General features: G+C 39.6%; 1 protein-coding gene across 2 annotated transcripts in view; it reads right to left on the reverse strand.

Annotated features, from left to right (window-relative positions):
• The window catches only part of RBKS (ribokinase), a 66,127-nt gene extending 46,302 nt beyond the window's left edge, over window positions 1–19,825 (reverse strand). Inside the window, exons 1-3 of one of the 2 annotated variants that reach the window (XM_042827759.1) lie at window positions 5,006–5,058; window positions 3,227–3,261; window positions 1,304–1,436 (exon numbers count right to left, since the gene is read on the reverse strand). In XM_042827759.1, the coding sequence (XP_042683693.1) occupies window positions 1,304–1,436; window positions 3,227–3,261; window positions 5,006–5,014 (177 nt within the window). In that variant the 5' untranslated portion in view covers window positions 5,015–5,058. Of the gene's footprint in view, window positions 1–1,303; window positions 1,437–3,226; window positions 3,262–5,005; window positions 5,059–19,706 lie in introns of those variants that run through there. The other variant, XM_042827749.1, reaches the window with a different exon arrangement.
• Window positions 19,826–20,124: the final 299 nt, after the last annotated feature.

Consider the following 20,124-nt stretch of genomic DNA (forward strand, 5'->3'; position numbering starts at 1 on the left):
AGAAAGAAAGAAAGAAAGAAAGAAAGAAAGAAAGAAAGAAAGAAAGAAAGAAAGAAAAGTTTTACTGAAATGGCATAAATATGATTTTGGAAAGTAACTAGAAATTACTAAATTTTATTAGGAATGCAAATGGTTCCAGGAACATGTATTCACTGAACATAGCTTAGACCATTAAAAAATAAAACAAAATTCACACTTTCAGTGAAAAAAAACCTCTTTAACATTTAGCAGGAAATGTTAGCAGAGAATCATTGCCAATTCATCTTGTGCTAGAATCTGATCACTGCTGAATGCAAAGATGATCAAATACTTTAAATATTAAAAAAGTACAAACATTCTCAGTATAAATTTAAAAACAACAATAACAACAACAAAAAACAACAAAACAAACCCAACCAACAAATCAAACGAAAAACAGTACTATAGAACAACTAGAGATAATGACCCACAGAAGTGCTTGAAGGTGTAATTCAGATTTATAGTTATCAATCTTTCACCTAAATATAAGGTTGATAAGTAGTGAGAAAGGTTTCCCTGAGATGTCTTTGGTACTCCACAAAAAACCCCTAGAAGCTGATGATCCAACAAACTCAGCATCCTCTCCCCACTATGGCAATAACAAAGTGCATCCAGGCCATCTGAAGCTTCATCTGCAGATAGTATGGGTTAGACAATAAGGCTACAAAGACACAAAATTCAATATTACTCTTAATAACGATCACTCAAAACCAGTAACATTTAATGGCAAAAATAAAAGCACTGCAAAAATATAGTGTCTGCCAGGCAGAATCAGTCCAATGGTCTATTTATATTCCTTCCTGAATTTGTTACTATTTTACCAGTGTTTGTTTTTTATAATCAACTACAAAGTAGCTGGTTGACTGCAGTATCTAGCACCTGAATGTCATCATTGAAGCCCTGACAGTTCTAACAACAGGGAGCATAAGGACCAAGTTTACTTGAATTTTGAACATCTCTAATTTTCCTTAATTCTTCCTTTTGTGGTACATCAATTTAAATTTTGCAATCTTTATTTATGTGCAATTTCTGCCAGATCTCTAGCCAACTACTCTTTGGTTCTGGCAGCATTTTTAGAACAGCCTCCTGATCATATTTCATACTTAAATTTATAGCTGAAATAAGGAGAAGAAGAGAGAATTAGAGAGGGATTTTAAAAAAAAAAAGAAAAAAAGAAAATAGCAACAACAACAAAAAAGCTCTTTTCTGTTAGACAATGAAAGGATTTCTGGAATTTGCATGAACATTTTGTTCAGTTGCAGTCCAAGAGCAAGCCAGCGCTTACCTTGCAGATCAGAGAGGTCTTGGCCCCAAGTCGAGCAGACTGGACACATTGATTGGCTCCTTTCCCACCAAAACCAATGAAAAACTTCTGTCCGAGGATAGTTTCTCCAGCTCTTGGCAATCTCGTGGTAAAGCTATTCCAATTTAAAGCAATATTTACATACATTAATGACTGAAAATAGCAACCATCTTCAAAATAAGAGTTACATTCTTACAATTTTAAACGGTCCAACAGCCACTCAATATGAACATCAAAGACTAAAAAGTCCTTTTAGGGTCTCTATTCCACAAACCACCAGTTTATGTTTATTCCTTATATGCCACTCAGTCAAGCTGCTCATTTATTACTTTTACTTTACTTAGTTTATTACTTAAACTTAAACTTAATTTATTACTTAGGATTGCATTTCTGTTGTTTCTGTTTCATGTTTCAACCAGAAAAAGAAGCAGTTGATGCCTGACTGGGATTCCCCAGTCTTAATTCAATACAGATACATAATAAATCTATAGGTCTTACTGTTCATGTTGCTTTACTGCAACATTCAGCTCACCTTTACACACTGTTCATTTAACTTCATTACATCTAATTATATACTCTTGAACCACCCTAAGTAATTTTTCACTTTGTTGATGTTCACACCCCTGAAAATTGTAGATCATTATCAAAGCTTTCCTCCCTTCTGCTGTCACTCAGCAGTGACTACTCTCCCTTTTAAATCAAACCCTACAACTCCTTAGCATTTTGTTGCTTTTGAACTGACTCCAATTACACTGACATCTTTCTGAGGATGAGTGCCCAGGCAGAGGAGCACTAATACAAGTGGAGACCCATGGGGGATGTATTCAAGACAGTTCAGTTTAGTTTCCATTTTGAAAAACAACAAAGTAGAATCGCAATGTTGTTAATGCCATCAGACATTTTGCTATCTCCAGAAAAAGTTGAAAGAAAGAAAACACTCCCCCAAGACAACAGGGGAGAAGTTCTCTGAATGCAAAGCTACACTTGCCGCTTACTTTTCCCACTTCTATTAGAAATACAGAACTCAGAGCTGTGTTTACGACACTCAGATTACCCAAATTTCTGCCTACTCAAGCCATGCATCCCAGGGATACATTTTAAAAATGTAATTCCTGCTATCTCCTAAGCTACAAACAAGCTCACAACAAGTGTAGAACAAAGGCCTTCTGCAAGGTAATTCAACCTGTTCAGCCCACATGCAGGTAGCCTGAACCGGCTGCCAAAAGTCTGAAGGAAAGAAAGAGTCCATGGGCAAAGGGGAGTTTGCAGAAATGCAGAGGAATCTGTCCTAATAAGCAAGATTCACTTCACCTCTGTTTGTCATTTTCTAACATTTTGCCAGTAAATCTTAGAACAGCTTTAAAATTGCCAGCTCTCCAATTCCGAAAAAGGTGACATACTTCTACGCTAGTAAGTCACTACTGATTGCTGCCTGAAAAGGACATGAGGGATGCGTTCATGTTACTCTCAACTTTATACAGCAAATTTTAGGGCACCTTAGTGTTTACAAAACCTTAGCGAAGTTAATGCCAGAACACAGCCATACCAAATGAAAGTTTTCAAGAAAAAGCAAGCACTTTCTTCTTATTAACTTTCAGTTTTCAACATCCATAGGTCCAATGTTAAGGATCACAATGAAAGTGAAATCTAAACTAGTGAAGCTACATAAGTGTTTAACTCCCACAAGATTTCTGCTCTGAGGCAGCTGTTACGGGTCTGTCCCTCAGCAGTAGTTACAGTTTCTGAAGATATGCAGTTGGGATGCAAACACTAATTAGGGATGTTTGCTAACACAGCACCCCAAGTTTCTGTGTGAGGGTAAGGTACCCATTCAGCAGGTTTTCTTGTATGGAGGACCAGAAAGAAACCCCAGAAAGACTCACAAGTACAGCTACTGGCACTTACTTTGTTTCCAGGCACGTAGAACCGGGTAGCGTTCTGTTCGGAAATGTTTAAGGCATTTTAACTAAAAATGTAATGGTGATTTACAATTATAAGTACCTTGTATATATGGAAGGGGTTGGTAAATTAAAGCAGTTTCCCACAGCAGCCTCTGGCAGGCTGTTTACAACAAAGAGTAACTAACATTTGAGGGAACAAAGTGTAATGATAGTAGTAATGAGCAAGGTATATTAATAGTAACATCTATAATTTATTGCTATTTTCTCTATTTTATGTGTCACTGGAAGCCAAAACAGTGATGTGGACCGGAGAATGAAGGTCACAAAACTCAGACAAGGAAGGTCCTGTTTGGTCACTGTTGGGCTTCTGCATGCATACTTCCAGAATTATGTGTCACTCAGCAAAGAATAGATGTTATGCTCAGCCTTGGTAAGCAATAGTAATAGCAGCTCTTGTACAGCTCATTTCTTTGACAGATCTCACTGTACTTTAAAAAGCAGAACAACATTGTTATTCCTGTTTTGTGGGTGTGAAACTTAGGCAAGTCATTTTGCCTTTTTGTTCCTTGGGTCAGTCAAGAAGCCACTAGCAAAACCAAAAGCAGAGATGAACTCAATCCTCTAGTACACACAGTCTCCTGATTTCAATTCTGCACTGAGAAACCGGTATCAGGTCTCAGTTCATGTTCCTTCCTTAGGGTGCTTTAGGAGATTATAGCTCGTTCTAAATAGAATTTGTTTCTTCAAAAACCTCATGTATTTTTAGAGAAAGATGAACAATTGTGACATCCCAGCAGGCATCTGCTAACACTGCTGCTTTGAGATCACATGTATTTGTGAGAAGCACGTTCACCCATACATATTCTAGTCAACAGTGGCTAGACCACGACTTGATTCTTCTTGCAGTTGTGTTGGCATCAGCATGCAACTCCAATGAAAGCAGCATAATTACACTGGTGAAAAACAGGCTCGGTGAGGTGAGGATCTGTGCATCAGTGTTTCAAGTAGGACAGCAAAACAACTGCCTGTGGGAATCAAACAGCTTGTTGAAGACGGGAAGATGACCTTTTTTATTGCTTTGATGAAAAGGCACAAGGCAAAGGGCAAAGGATCAAGTTGGAACAGTGATTTGTAATTAGCCAATTTTAAAAATAGGCTAACAGCCTAGGTAAGAACATGCAGCGAGTTCCTGTAGCTCACTGTAAACAAAAAAAGCCACCCTCATTGCATTTCAGGCACAATCACCAGTCCTTTCAGAACAGTTCTACACTCCAGAAGCCTATTTTTATCTTCTGTATTAAAACAAATTCAAAGTACTGATCTATATACATAGCCTGAAAGTTTCACTTTCACTGACATAGGTATTCAACACTTTTCTCTTATCATTTAATTCTGCAACTGCACTAACTTTCAGTTCAGATCAGACTACTTTAATAAGCATTTCAGGCTTCTGTTATGAGCAGGCAGTGATGACTAATTTGTATAAGGAACCCTATAAATTCTTGGCTTATTGATGGTGCCACAAAGAATACTCAGAATGGCCTAAAAATGATGAAACAGTCAGTGTTACTCCAAAACTAGGCTACATAAGTTAATTAGAAAAATTGTCACACTGGTTTTCAGAATTGTTACATAAAGTGTTTTGTAAAGCTATTTACAACTTTGGCATAATTTGAAAACACTGACATGAAAAAAGTAGTTTAAGTTGCTAACTAACAGACTGCTCTTAGCTTATGTGTCAAATTCTCCACAGCTTTGAGAGGATAAATGGTGTAAAGGATATTGATCTCATGTCTTATGAGCAACCAGAAACTGAACGCGAAATCCCCCAAGACCTATTAGATGGGGAAAAAAAAACTATAGAATATATTTTGCAAATCGTGCACAGTAATACAGATCATGGAGGAACTTTCAGACTAAAACATCCTGAAATGCTTTGGGCTACAAATAAAGGGATATAATCACTCAAAATGTCAACAGTTTCAACAAAACAATATTTAAACGTAAGAAACACACAGCAGCATTACCCACAGTTTTTTGTGGGAAATGAAGATTCTTACACCCAGCTATGCTTCAGAGGTTTGGCGTAAACAGAAGTACACAAATAACAATTTCACCACTGCATTAACTTTGATCCTTTATCTAGTGTGTGCCACAAGTTCTGTTAAAGGCTAGAGCTGGTTAGCACTTGTGTTTTTAGACAGATATCCCTTAGGACTGGTGGCACTGGGAAAAGAACAGAACCTTCCACTACATCAGTGATGCACTGAACCAGAGGTGAAATGCAACTAACTGAGTTATGAATGCCACTTTCCACAGTAGTCTGGTTTTCTTGAACAGTTCCCATCTAGCAGCGACTAGATCACAATCAGAAATATCGTGTCTGAAGGAAGGAGGAAGGGAAAGGGAACAATGCACATAAGCAGCATTTGCATAAACTAATCTTGAAATTAATCATGGTTTGCTTCCGATTCCTGATGCCTAACCGGTGTCTGTTTGGTGCTTTCAACATGCAAAAATATTACAAAGGTACACTATTACTGTCAGCTTCAGCTGATACAGAAGCATTTTCCCAAAGTTCACTGTGCATTCATTGTGCCAGGCTGGATGTGGCTCTGGGCAGCCTGGCCTACTGGTTGGCGACCCTGCACATAGCAGAGGGGTTGAAACTAGATGATCATTGCAGTCCTTTCCAAAACAGGCCATTCTATGATTCTCTGATTCTCTGATTATCCTTATTGCTTACAGAGTTCATAACGCCAAATGTTTTGTGCTTTTTCCACAGGTCGTTTTAATCAGCATCAGCAAACTGACCCATGCTGGTGTCCAGCAGGCAGGGTGGGCCAGATCATGTTGCCAGGACTGAGGAGGGGGTGAGTGAGGGAGCAGCAGTACTGCCTTCCCTGTGGCCATACATGCATGCTGCCCTGTGCCACTGATACTGCCCTGTCTGCTGAAAACGTGGGATGCTTCACAACCAGGGCTTTGGTCATAGTACAACATACTTGGTTCTGCACGAACGTTGAAGAAAATCATAAAGTCTCAGATTATTTCTGGGAAACAACGTGGTTTTAGCATGCATGAGAAAAAGAAAAGAAAAAAAAAAACAAGATGTACGTCAATGTTTTTCTTTTGAAGAAAGAGAAAAGAAAAACAATATTCTCATCAGGCAGTTCAGAGGGGAAGAGAATTTGTATGTTAGATTAGATATCACGTTATCTAAGAGGACTGTCATTTACATAGTATCTAAAGAATATTTAAACACCTTTTTTTTTCTCCTGAAGAACAGTGAAGATAATCAAGGGTATGAAAAAAGTAGCAGAAACGATGCATTTAAAGGTATTTTAATGAACAGGAATATAATGTAAAGGCTTAGAATTTAGCTTTGATTCTTCTCTCTTTGAATACCTGAATAAAACTGGCTCTTTTTCCCCTCCTGGGAATTCCCTGAAATGGGGAAAATCCCTGGGAGATTAGAGTAGGTGTAGCTAGCCACTGTCTAGTACATACAATTTACTGGGCTTTCATGCTCCTCAGAGCCGAACAAATACAAAGGAAAGAACAGCTCTTGCCTCTAACTAGGAATATTAGTACATCATTGTGGTGAAAAAGTCTCAGACCTCTTTTGGATCTGGCGTAATATTTTGGTTTAGCCTCAGTCTCTTTTGTCTCACTTAATTTTTAAAGATTTGAACATGTACTATGGGAAAGTATCCATAATATGGAGACAAAAAGACCACAATTCTTTTCAAAATCTGATGTTCTTGACTCCTTCTTGCTTTCATCCCTTTTAATAATCCACTAAAGCATCTTATTGGAAGGTAGAAAACTTTCAGAATTATGAAGAGATTACCTCAGGAATGCAGTTAACTACAGCTTGGTTTAAATATTGGGCTATTCAGTTCAAGGTTTTAGTCTCACTTCAGATCTCTAAACTGAAAAAAATTAGAGACAATTGGAAATAATAGAAAATACTCCATGTATTCTTCCAACTATTTCCCTGAATATGACAAGTCTTTCTTTAAAAAAGTTCACTTTTCATACTACTCATAAAATTGGCTACCATTTCTTGGATGGTCTGGGTTCTCTCACCAGGACACATAACAGTGTAATAAGAGTATCCAAACTGGTACCTGGCAAAATAATTGATGGCTAAAGAACAATCCTTTCACAGGACAGTGCTGAAGTACAGTGGCAGTGTGAGATATAAAAACTTTACCCCATCTTACATTCTGAAGATTTTGCTAAAACTTGCTTGATTTTACATAATTTACAATCTGTCACCATGACACAAATGATGAGTTAGTGCAGAGCAGCAGGAATCTTTCCATCCAGTTTTGTGATCAAAGAAACACATGCATTTTATCAAATACATACATATATGTTTTCTGAAGGCAGATTATTTCGTAGATCTCATTACTGAATGGGTCAATAGTTGAACTGACACAATGGTGAACATCTCTGGCAAGTGAAAAATTTAAATGAATGGCTGAGGAGGGCCACAAAAGTGGCATCTTCTTATATGAGCTTTACCTCTTCCAAAATAATATTGTGCAATCACAAACTGAGCTTAAAAAGACCAAAACACACAACATATAGTAGGAGAATGGATGTACATAGCCCTCCAACGAGGATTTTAATGAATGTTTCTGCTGGCCCTCTGTACAGGGGTATATTTTGCCCTACTAGATCTTAAAAGATGGAACAAAGAAGGCACTCAGATGAATATCCTGCAGCTGTTAGAGTAGCACGCTGTAGCGCACGTCACTGAAATGACATCATCAAGAGATCAGAGTTCCTAAATTATACTGGAGAGCTGAAAGTTTCAGAACAAAGGAAAAAGCTTTTCCTGGAACAGTAAGCCTTTCCTCACATCTCTAGCAGTTAACTTTCAGGGAAAAGGTGGGCACAACACCGGCGATGTAATTCCGAACTGGATGCTCAAAAGAGATTAAAAAAATGCATGAATCTAACCTGAGATATTTAAGCCTCAGCAAACGTTCCATCACTTTTACAAAACATCTGTTTTGTATTTTAAAAAGATTGTGGAAATTTTCAAAATTACTACTCTCTAACTATTATTTCCCTCCCACGTTGTTCTTCATTGATACCTCTCTATTACATTATTTTTGGAACTGCAGTTACATAATTATTTTCAAGGCAATATGATGATGATGTTAGAATAGACTGTTTCCAAAACGTGCTGTTCTTACCTAGCACTGCAGAAGCCTTCCTGCAGTTCCTATGCTGAACAGAACACTGTAACTTCATAAAATACCAGGCTTAAAGCAGAAACCAAACAGAAAAAAATCCCACAAAACAAAATAACCTTTGCAACCCAAGCAAAGAGGGATCTTTACATGTCTCTGAATGATAAAGAAGACATATGTGGCCTAGATAGGTCACAGGGTCCTAGTTCTTGTCAGCATAATTTCTTATACAATGGTAAATCAACAAAGTAATCCATGCTTCTGTTTCACTCTCTTGCAGAAAAAAATATCAGCTGCTGATCTCCCTAAAGTCCTCTCCTCTGTTTATTCTCCTTCCTCCTGTGCCACCCTCCACATTATTTATGGGCATTTTTTACACAAGCACATTTGCTTTGTGAACTACAATACTAAAAGCAGCATCATAGATGTGTTTTCACTACATAGTTATCAAGATGAAGTAGTACAGTCTAAATACTATTTGTGCTCCCCAGTAAAAAGTTGCTCTAAAAGCTTGTGGCCAAGACAATAATTTTGATAAAGTTTTTCAATGAATTTTTAAATACAGTGTTTCCTTCAGAATCCACACGGGTCACCACTGAAAAATGTAAGCAAAAATTTAATTTACATACACTTAGTCAATTTATCAGTAAATGTAGCCAACATATTTAAATACACCAAAATCCTTCAGTAGCTAAGTTTCTGCTTTGAAGCTAGCTTACCCTTGATTCACCAATAAACAAAGCTATACTTTAAATTCCTTCTCATCATAAAGGTGTCTACTAGAGTCTTCTATTACAGCAACATTAAAGCTTGTGTGGCAAAGACAAGAATTGGCAGTGTACAGAGGGTGCTTGCCTTTGTCATGGTTAACTCAGTCACGGCAGGTAGGAATCTCCTCTGCATTTACCTTTTTCACAATTTGAGTTTTCTGAGGAAAAGTAGATCTCCAAATATCAGAAAGATGTGAATATCAGAAAGTGAGGCACTGAAATAGATTGCCCAGAAAGAGGTGGTGGATATTCCATCCTTGGAGACATTCAAGGTCAGACAGCACAGGGCTCTGAGCGCCCTGAAGTAGCTGTAGGTGTCCTTGATCACTGCAGGGAGTTGGACTAGATGACCCTTAAAGGTCCCTTCCAACTCAAACTATTCTATGATTCCATGTAAATCTGCATAACCCTGGCTTGCAATACCTGCCAACAGACAACTCTCATGTCTCCAGTAATGCCCACGATTTAACGAGCAACAAGGAATGAAAACTGATGGATTATCTGCTCATTTTCACTGCCTCTATATGGTGCACTGCTGAGCCCTAGCAAAACCACCAACCGCTTTTCCCAGCAGGTCATTCTTTACTTAGTTCTATCTGGCTAAAAACCTAACAGATTGAATAATAGTAGGATGTTCCCAATAAATAATACTAACGGGATCAGGGAATTAGAAGGAAGGAGGTATGTTCATTCTCATTACAGATGAGAACATGAAAAATGCTTGTTTTTCCAAATAAGTAATGAATTTGATTTGCCTTTCATATTCCTTCCCATCTTTTATTTTCAGCAATGACCAACGCACCTTCTTTTTCTTTTTGCTGTGTATACTATCAAGTTTTACACATTTTAAATAAACAGGGAACTGAGAAGATAGGAAGGATGGGAAATGATGGAGGCAGTAAATTAGCAAAAGGGAATTCTGATTCTTTGGAAGCAAAAGTTATTTATGGAAAGATGAGGGGCAGAAAAAAGAGCAGTACAGCAAACAAGTGCATTGCAGAGAGATAGCAACAAGAGGTGGAGATAAGCAAGGGAAAATCATAATGGTTCAGGGATGACATGCTACTGATCTAGTAGAGGGAAATAAAGGAGAGAAAATGGAGTGAAGTCAGAAATGGAAAGAAGAAATAATAAAACCCATAAAGGAGTGCAGAACTGATACATTTGGGGACATTACCACCTTCTTATTTTATAATTACGTGTCGGAAGGATCATCATGTTCTGCACCTACTTAGGCACCACACTGGTAAAAAACCTTTATGTATTTTCTTCAGGCTCAATGCATACGTTGCTAGGCTTGGAGGGAACCAGGAATGTCAGCATCAAATAATTTACTGGAGCTTGATATAAGAGCTAACAACTGGAGCCTTATAAAACAAGCACCGAAACCTTACTAGTGAACTCCTATGGAAAGAACAGCTCAGACAGCTCCTCTAGGCAACATCATATATATGCCTGCCTGGAGTGTTCTTACACAAATTTGTTACCATCGACCGTACGATCTTTATTGCAGCTTTTGATTTGTGCCAGCAGCTCTTTACTGTGAGGAGTACTAAAATTTACCCAAAGATATTTATGTCTAGAAATACATCTAGGAAAACAGTTATTTCCATTAATAGTACAGCCAGAAAGTAATTCATTAACAAGACAGAACATAACTATTCATCATATCACTCTGAAGCTCATTGTGGGGCGGAGGGATGGAGGGAAAAGAAAATACAAGAGTATCAGTGTTGAGTGTTAAAATATAATGCTTATCAGTTGTATGTATTGTGACAAATATTTTCTAAGGAATTTCTTTAGAAAATTTCCCTTTTGATTCAGTATTCTTGTATGGCAAAGATCTCCAAGCTAGAAGGACAAGATAGGTTATTTTAAATTGTCAAAAATAATTTCCAATAAGAACAGGGAAAGTAACAACAACAACAACAACAAAACCTGTGGAATTTATATGGTAAAAGTATTCAGTGGGGCAAGAAATTTTAGATACATTAATAATCCAATGTAAAATTCTATCTCCATCACTAGCATAGAGCAGGAGCCATAGGAATACCCTGAAGTACTGATGACAGCAATGCCCAGTGGATCACTGGTTTGGGTTCTAATTATTTGCAACTGTACAGTACCCAGTAATTCTACAAAAAGCAAAAGATGACAGTTGTGAAATCTTTGAAGGGGGGGTGTTATAATCTGAAGCAATGGCCATATGCTATTGTGAATTGCTGAGGCAAAATTACATCTTTCTGTAGCAGAAATTAACACAAATGCTTCACTCCTGATGTTCTTATTGGAAAAATGGTAACTAAGCTTTTATTCCAACAGCCTCCTTCCCTGATCATAATGTTATTAGTTTCTGACTTCTCACTTTCTTCAGAGATATCACTCTGGGTTTTCCAGTGGCAGATGAAGACACTCAGGTGGCTGCTCTAACATCAGCTGGCTGTATGCTCACTAAAAGCTGAGGCATATCAGTCTCAAAAAGACTGCACACAAGAGTTGAGTCTTTTTTTATTCCATTCCAGCCTGGCATTGCCTGGTTCTGTCTCCATGAACTTCAGTGAGAGAAGAAGCTCTTTTGTATTGCAGCAACTAAGGTGGGAATAATTTCAGGAAGAACTTTTTCAAATACTAGACACTCAGTGAAAATGGACACACGCAAGTCTTTTATGTAATTGGGCTCAGCATTTTGAGATTTTCTTCTAACGCTCTGTCCCAGACTACTTAAGTAGAGATATTAAGAGAGTTCAGTTCTCTTATGTGGGAAAGCAGGCGGGATGAAAAGTGCACAGGAGTCACATACTTCTGTAATTAAAATACATAACCATAACATGGCCACAAATTTTGGCTCATGTTGCAATATCTAGGCTGACGACCTCCGTTCTCTGTCAACCTTTTTCCTCTCTCTCTATTCTTGCTTAGAAAATTCTACCTTCTTGACTTAAAAATTCCGAAGTATTTAAGTGATGAAATGAGTACAGCTATTAACCTACCACGTGCATCTTCTAGCGTAAGCAGCTGTTATAACAGTGGACACTACACTGTAAATGAATGAACTTTCCTTCGCCATCAGTGTTGAAACTGGCCTCGGCTGTCACCAGACAATGAGAAACCACATACATACTTAGGAAGGTTCAACAAAGAGATTCAGCTACCGATAGCTGGCAAAGAAGGCACCCATTAAAAAGATGAGAAGACTGATAGGCACACTGCTTTACTTTTGTGGGTAGTGTCTAATAGTTTACTGACCTCGAAAGGGAAAAAATGCCAGTCTCGTGAGACTGTAAACTTGTGGTGCTGTGAATCAAAGCAGGGAGTAGCGCTGAACAACGCAGAACAAGGAGCACCGTGGTGCTTCAGATGAGTGCTCTTTGCACGGCAGGAACACAAGATGGAGTAGCTGACTTTCTTCTCCCACTTGGAAAATACACCCCAAAAACTTATCACCTGCTAGGATCAAAATGTTTCTGGATTCATTTACTCCATTACCCAAGTGAACTCTCTAGAGAATTAAGCAATAGTTTCCTTGCCTCATATGGACTAAACCTAAAAGCTTGGTAAACACTAGTTTTATCTCACAAACCATAATTTTTAATTGCTAACACACATAGGAAGGGCATAATCCTCCACTGATGATATCATAGTCTACTGCCATGGAAATGACTGCAGTACCATAAACACAGGTTTAAGATGACCTCATTTTAGTAGGAAAGAGGGAAATTTCAGTGGAATGCGAATGACATTGGGAGTAAGCACACAAAGATACTTTATAGTAAAAACCCTCTCTTACTTGTCATTTGAAATATGGAAGATGAAGGCAACAGCTAAAAGAGTGGCTGAACAGTGCAGGAGTTCTGCTGTCCAAGCTGTATTACTGCCTCTGAATTGCTGAATACAGAGAGCCCTCTGAACTCAAGTCAGGGTTCCTCTTCATAAACTCACTGCTCCAGACAGGAGTGAAATCCCTGCCCTGACAGGCTCACAGTTTAACCACATGAGCATGAACAAAGTAGGGCTATGAGAATACAGGGCAGGATCACAGAACAACATTGTAGCTGGAACGCTTCCTAGAATGAGTAAGTGCTTCAGAAGTGGGAGGAAGAGAACCATACAGTCTCTTGAAGCACACAAAATAACATGAAGTCAGAGGCAAATTCAGAAGTACAATCTCAATGTGGCAAGTGCTAAGCATCTTGGCATCGGCTCAGGAAAATACATATATTTAACCTTCAGCTCTGAAGTAATCTGAGAGGCGTCAAACAACTTAAAGATTGGAAGTTGAAATTTGTGTGTAAGCTTTGTGTTGCTGAGAGCTAGGAATGCTGAGAGCAGTGTAGGACCCTAAGATGAAATGAGAAAAGAAGTTTGGGCTGAGAACAGGGAGTGGAGAAATGCAACAGGCGATAATGATCTCACTTAAGTAGAACCTTTCATCTTAAAGGATCTCAAAGCAATTTACAAACTTAAACAGACCAGACACTGCAGCTGGTAGGAACAGAAGCAGACATCTGGGAACTCATTCATGGGAAGGAGGAGGTAATAGAGGACTTACTGGGTGCTGTATCTTCCAAAGTGCTGTTGCTGGGAGAAGACAGCAAGACTAGAACAGAGCTTTTTCCTAAGCCTCGCCAAGCAGCCATGTGAGAAAACTGCAGAAAACAAGCAGGCAGCTCTGCCTGAGCTGGCAGAAAGAGAAGCAGAAAAACAGGGGCTCTCTGGACAGCTGGGGAGCTGTAGCTGTTAGCATTGTAGTTCCCCTGCCTTTTTTCTCAGCCTCAGCTCTACAGCTTCTTCACACTTTCTGCTATAAAACCTCATGCCTATCATTTTGCCCTTTCAAAACCTTCCTCCAGTTTCTCTCCACCTTTTCTCTATCTTTCTACAAAGCCAAATCCCTTCACTTTTGGTCCCAGAACTCCAAAATCTTTTCCAAGTGCACAGTAGGGCAAGCAATGCTACTTTTTGATTCTGGGAAGACAAAGAAATTACTTCAAATATGGCATTTATGTAGTACAGGCCTGACTATAGTACTGTAAAGAGCATTCTTTAGCTCAAAAGCACTACTAAATACATATTATTAAACTGAACTAGGTAAATCTAAAAATTAAGAATCATATTAGATATTGTTGAAATGAAGTTACTTCTGGAAGAAAAGACATCACCTAATTACAGTACGCAGTAGATTAGTACAAAAAATAAAGACACCAAATGAAAGGGCAGAAGATTTCAACTAAATGGAATCCAGAAAGCAAATTTTTTATTCCATTTAGATTAAAAAAAAAACAACTTTAATTTAAACGATGTAGTTTAACATCTGTATTTCCCAAGACTTTTGAAACTTACATGTTTCCAATAAAGAAGGGAGAAAAAGAGTTTTCATGGATAAGAACCAAAGACAAGAGTATAGCAGGTGTTCTAAGATGTCCAGCTCAAGCAGGACCCACAGCATCCTCTGCTACACAAACAACAGTTTGTTTCAGAAAGTGCCAGCTGGGATCAATGGTACACTGTCTCCTCCTCATGTTTTATAAACTTGGTTGCAAATGCAGCTCTTGTAATACATTAAAAGAAGTCATTGGTGGCCTCAGCTTAGATATCCTGTGTTTTTAACTAAAATTCAGCCAGACATTTCCCCACCTTCTCTTCTTCAATATTTTATACTTTTTTTTTTTTTTTTTTTTTTTTGCTAGAAGAACTTTGATGGAAGCTCTTCAGGAGTGGAATGTAATTCCCAATAGTTTTAATACAGTAAAACATTAAACTGTGATGCATCCTGAAATAAACACTCCTATCTCAGGGGGCAGAGACAATTTCACATCAGTTTGCAGCATTGGAAAGCCTCTTCTGATATGAATGAGCTTTGTGTCAGTCAGGTCTTACACCAAATAAGCAGAGTCTGAGCTATTTTGGATACTCGAAACTATATTTGTATAGAACAACTTTATTCCTTTAGTCTGTTATTGAGAATTTCACCAACCTGATTTTTACTGTCAAATTTTATTTTTTTTTTCCCCCCAGGATGCAGCTTTTTTCTTGTAAGGCAAGAGAAGTCAAAGGGGATTTGTTCTAAACCGTATTTGAGGTCTTCTATAATCAGGGCAGAACAACAAAGCACAGAGCCTGCAGATCTTACATTTACTATACATCCAAAACTTTGCTAGGTCAGAGAAGAAGACGAGGCTCTGAAATCAAGCCCAGATTTTTCACTATTACATAAAGCAAACAATTCACAGATGACACATTCTCTCATGCCTCGATGCCTTTCTCTGGATCCAAAAGATTAATTTCCTCAACTGGACTAAGCTTGTATTCCTTCACAGTTGTGCTTTCCCATGCTGCTGGCAACAGCAGATTGACTAGAATGAGGAGTGGCTGCTGCAGGGGAAGCATTACAGATAAAAACAAAAACACAAACGGAATGGGTTTGAAGGATTCTAGAACACTTTGCTGCTAGGAGAAGCTGAAGAGCAGAAAAAAATATAATGAAAGAACAGTAACTCTGAAACTTGGTGACTGCATGCATGAGAAATGGTGGCAATGAGAACACGTGAAAGACCTGGAAACAAAGCAAAGTTTTATGTGAGACTTTCCCTGCTACCTCAAAAGAAACATAAGAAAATTCCTTTTCATATCCCTGCAAAAAAGAAAAAGGCTGAAATTAAAGATCCAAGTATTGCACTTTAAAAAGTACATACACTGCTTAAGATTATGGATTTCCAACGAGACAGTGAGTCATTTACTGCAGCACTTCAGCAGACAGTAGCCACCAGGAAAAGCTTAAGAGAGAGAGAAGGAATCTCATTCACCAACAGAGGTAACTTTGCCATTATGCAAAAGCAGGGACTGTGCTCTGTTAATGAAGGCGATTTGACACCCCCATCAGACTCCTCTGGATGTTGATTCCAGATATGCATTTGTCACTGCTGTCCATTCTGGCAACACACTACTTTGTATGTCAGTGCTTCCTCCACCAAGTCTTCTTCTAGTGAATGCCTTTAATTGGTTTGCTTGTTGCAATGACAATGGTTACAAGAGGGGGCCTGAAGCCCTACTTTCTAGTTCTGTTCCCTAGAGGAAATAAGCAATCTGAGAGAAGGATTAAGATCCACCAAAAAACTAAGACTTCAAATTTTGAACATCCTAACAAACATCATTTTCCAGCATTTGGGCTGTCGTCTCATTCTCTTGAATTCAAGCGAAAAACTGTTGCTACTGTGACTATCTAAAGACTTTTTCCATCTTACATTTTGTTCCTTGCTTTTGCTGTTTTCAATTCCCATGCCAAAGTTTCTCCTGTTTATTCTAATTGTTTTAGTGTGTCTGGCTCTCATTGGTTTATATGTTTAGTCTTGTCCTGATTTAGTATGAATTAAAACACTGCCACGATCAGACTGCAAATATGAGTCAGAACAGAAACTATTTAAATAATACTATGGATGGTACCCATCTGGCTTGATATCTAGATCATATAGAATAATGTTGTTTTTGTTTTCTGCTACTGTTGTCTGGAATTGCCAATGAAGTGTTGATTGTGATTGTGACCACAAGTATGTTTTGTTCCTGGTCCTGTTAAGCCAAAAGAGTGTGGTTTACTGCATGTATGTACGTGAGGTTGTTTTGATTATACTAAATTCACTTTAAAAAACCCACATTTTGCCACTGCAGCGCTACAGGACAATAAGAAAAGAATTTCCAATGAGAACAGTATTTTAAAAGCAAACCACTGGGCTCCTTCTCTTTAAAAGAATCTTAAGGGACGCTACCCTTTCTTCTGAATTTGATTATTTCTCAAAATTACATGTGAATACTGTTTTCAACTGAAGGCCTCCTTTCCTTCTCTCCTCATTCATTATGTAAGACTTAGCAAATCTCAGATTGCATATTTCACACAGAGGTTATGCTTCTTTAAATTACTTGTTCACTGTGTTGAGTAAAAACATTATATGGCAACTTTTTTTATTTGGTGAATCTGGTTACCATATGTTCAATGGTAGCTTCAGGCATATCATTTGGATTTTCAGTACCTTGTCTCTGAAGACCTAGGAATGCTTACCACTAAATACTTGCCACCCTCATTTTCTAGTTTTCCAGAAAGAGGGTGAAGACTGTATTCTGGAGGGCCAATGTTGCACCCTGTCAGTGCCTCTGGCAAAGCCTCAATGAGTACGCCTCTATTCTAGGAAAGACAGGCTTCAGTTCTAAGCAGTGAATAAGACTATCAACCACAATGTGCCCAAAGACGTGCCTGACCTCATAGTGCACGACCCTCATAGTTTATTCAGACTCTTCAAATGGGTGATAGACAGGCATGTAACACGTGAGCACTGCTCTCTGTGTCTTTTCCAAACTAAAACATCAGCATAAATGACAGACAAGTGGATGAAAACCTGACGTTCTTCTGTTCCTGCTGCAATGAACCCATACTATATATGGCTCCCCCTACATTGCAGACATAAAGACAGTTGAGACTCCTAGCATGAATTCCAACCTGGTAGTTTTTTAATAAAGTTTGCTTATCGTTCCCTGTTTCGCAGCTTTGCTCCTCACTTAGAGGCATTCCAGCCCACAGCCCCATGCTTTCAGGTAATCTGACCAGGATTTTTAACGCTGGCTACATCCAGACTCTGTCTACCCAGAGATTTCAGCCTGATTAAACATTTGCCAGCTAAATTTAAACCCATTCTTTTTCCTGGTTTATGAAGTGCCTGAAATCCTATGCTAATAACAAACAATGAAGCTATCCATTCTTTTTCAGTTGAGTCAAATCAGCTTATCGCTAATAAAAAGCCCTTCACTGCTCCTTAAAGCAGAGGCTAATAATGGTGAGTCAGATACATTCTTGTGATAGCAGTTGTTCAGTTAAGAAACCCTCTCAGCTGACTGAAAAGCGAAATAGCTTTTTTACGACGACTTAATCTCACTGTAAGAGCATCTATGGCTGTAACCAATGGTTTAATGGTTCAGTGCCCTGTTAATAAGGTTTCAAACAAGTGACTGTATTTTCATCACACCAAACTTGAAGCCAAAAAGCATGGGAGCTTTCTGGGTGTTGCTTTTTTGTTTGTTTGTTTGTTTTTTTGCTTTGCTTTGTTTTTGTTTAACTGTCAAGAAAGCACCCAAACCCATGGCTGGCAGCAGTGCTTAAGCTGGCAAAGTTTTGATTATTTTTGTTTCCACATTTTAGAGAGACAGAAGAAGAACTTTCTGAGAATAAAGGGCCATATTTTGTGTTTCAATATAATGTCACAAGCTCAGATCCACATAATGTCAAGATCAGTTCTACAATATCTTACTCTGACCTCCAAGATAACTATTCTTCCTGGTAAACTGCAGTGTATTCTGCAAATCACATAAAGCATTAATTTTTTTCTGATACAAGTTCTATGATTATTTAAGAGTTTTTGCAAGGCAGGCCTATGCCTACACTGCACTTCGTCCTCAGCATAATCTTCTAATCATGTATTCTGCTCTTTCTTGCCCCACAGACGTCAATGTAGCTGCCCCTTGATTCAGATTGAGGAACTGTGTTTTTAACTGCAGAATTCCCAGCAGGATGTGTTGATGCAGTCCAGACACACACACTTTCAAATCCTATTTTAACCAACTATGCATACATAGTTTAAAGCCAGATGTGTTTAATATAGTGCAAATAAAGGACTGATTTGCAAGTGTACTGGGGCCAACAAGGTCAGGCAGTTTGAATTAGTATTTTCATCATCATCAACTCCTGCAATTTCATTTGAATTCTCCTGATATTTAGTATTTGTTATAAAGTCGGGCTGTGGGAACCAAGAGCTTTCATGAATCTGTCTGCTTTAACTTTTATTAGAAGCTTGGAAACTTTACCTATGTACAAAAAGAAAGAAGGAAAAACACAATGAAGCCCAAGCACCTAATTCCAAACCCCAAATGCCCAAAGGATGAATCAAAAACAAGGAAGACATTCCTTTAAAAAAGGATTTCATAGTTTGAAAACCCACTCTGTGGTGCAGAGGAGCTAGATTTTGTTAGGGCTCCTTACTTCCACTTCCCGACCTGTATGGATACGCATAGCTCAGGGCTTTCTCTCTCTGTCAGATAACAGTGGGCCGCAGCAGTGGGCTTCGTTCTACTTTTTCACAGGCCTAATTTCAGTTTCTTTACAACATCAAGCTCTCATTCTTGCTTTTCCGGCAGAAATGAGCTGCTTTGAGCTGAGAACGCGTTTCCAGCCGATCGGATTTATTTACCTTTCTCAAATCGTTTCTGTGCTGATAACGAGTATCGGAGCACACGATTTCCCGGGCATATCGCTCCAGCCAGGGCGCCGCCGGGCCCCCAAGCACAGCCGAAACCGCAAACCCACGTCTCCCTTCCCCCTCACGGCGGAGGCGGCTGACCGAGGCCCGTCTCCCCGCTCCTTGAGGCTCCCAGCAAAGGGGCTGACCCTGACGGGCCCGGCAGCTCGGCGCGGTGGCCCGAACTCCCTCTGCGCCACGGGCTCCGTGCCGCCGCGCCAGGTACTAACCTGACCAGGTCGGTCATACACGATCCCACCACCGCCACTTCGGCGGCCATGGCGCTGGGGACGGGGCGGACAAACCGGCTCCGAGGCCCGGACCCTGGACCCTGAACCCAGCCTCCGCACCGGGCCGCGCCGCGGCTTCAACCGTTGCCACGGCGACGGGCGGGTGGGAGGGGGGGCCTCGGCCGGTAGGGCGCCCCTGGCGAACGCCTGTCGGGACGCAGCTCTCTTCGCTCCTGCCCGCCCCCGTCCCGCCAGCTAATTCCGCGCCGCTCCGGCTGCGGCCTCCCCTCGGCCCCTCACCTCCCCGGCTCTACCCCCACGCTGCGCGGAGACAAAATCCGCCCAGGCGCTGCGGCCGCCGCCAGCTCTCAGGCCCGCGAAGCCCCTTGCGGCTCTGGGAGCCGCGGCGGCGGCGGCG

The sequence above is a fragment of the Centrocercus urophasianus genome, unplaced genomic scaffold (assembly GCF_019232065.1).
Source record: "Centrocercus urophasianus isolate 14NV4802_14NV808 unplaced genomic scaffold, USGS_Curo_1.0 seq_10, whole genome shotgun sequence".
Lineage (NCBI taxonomy): Eukaryota > Metazoa > Chordata > Aves > Galliformes > Phasianidae > Centrocercus > Centrocercus urophasianus.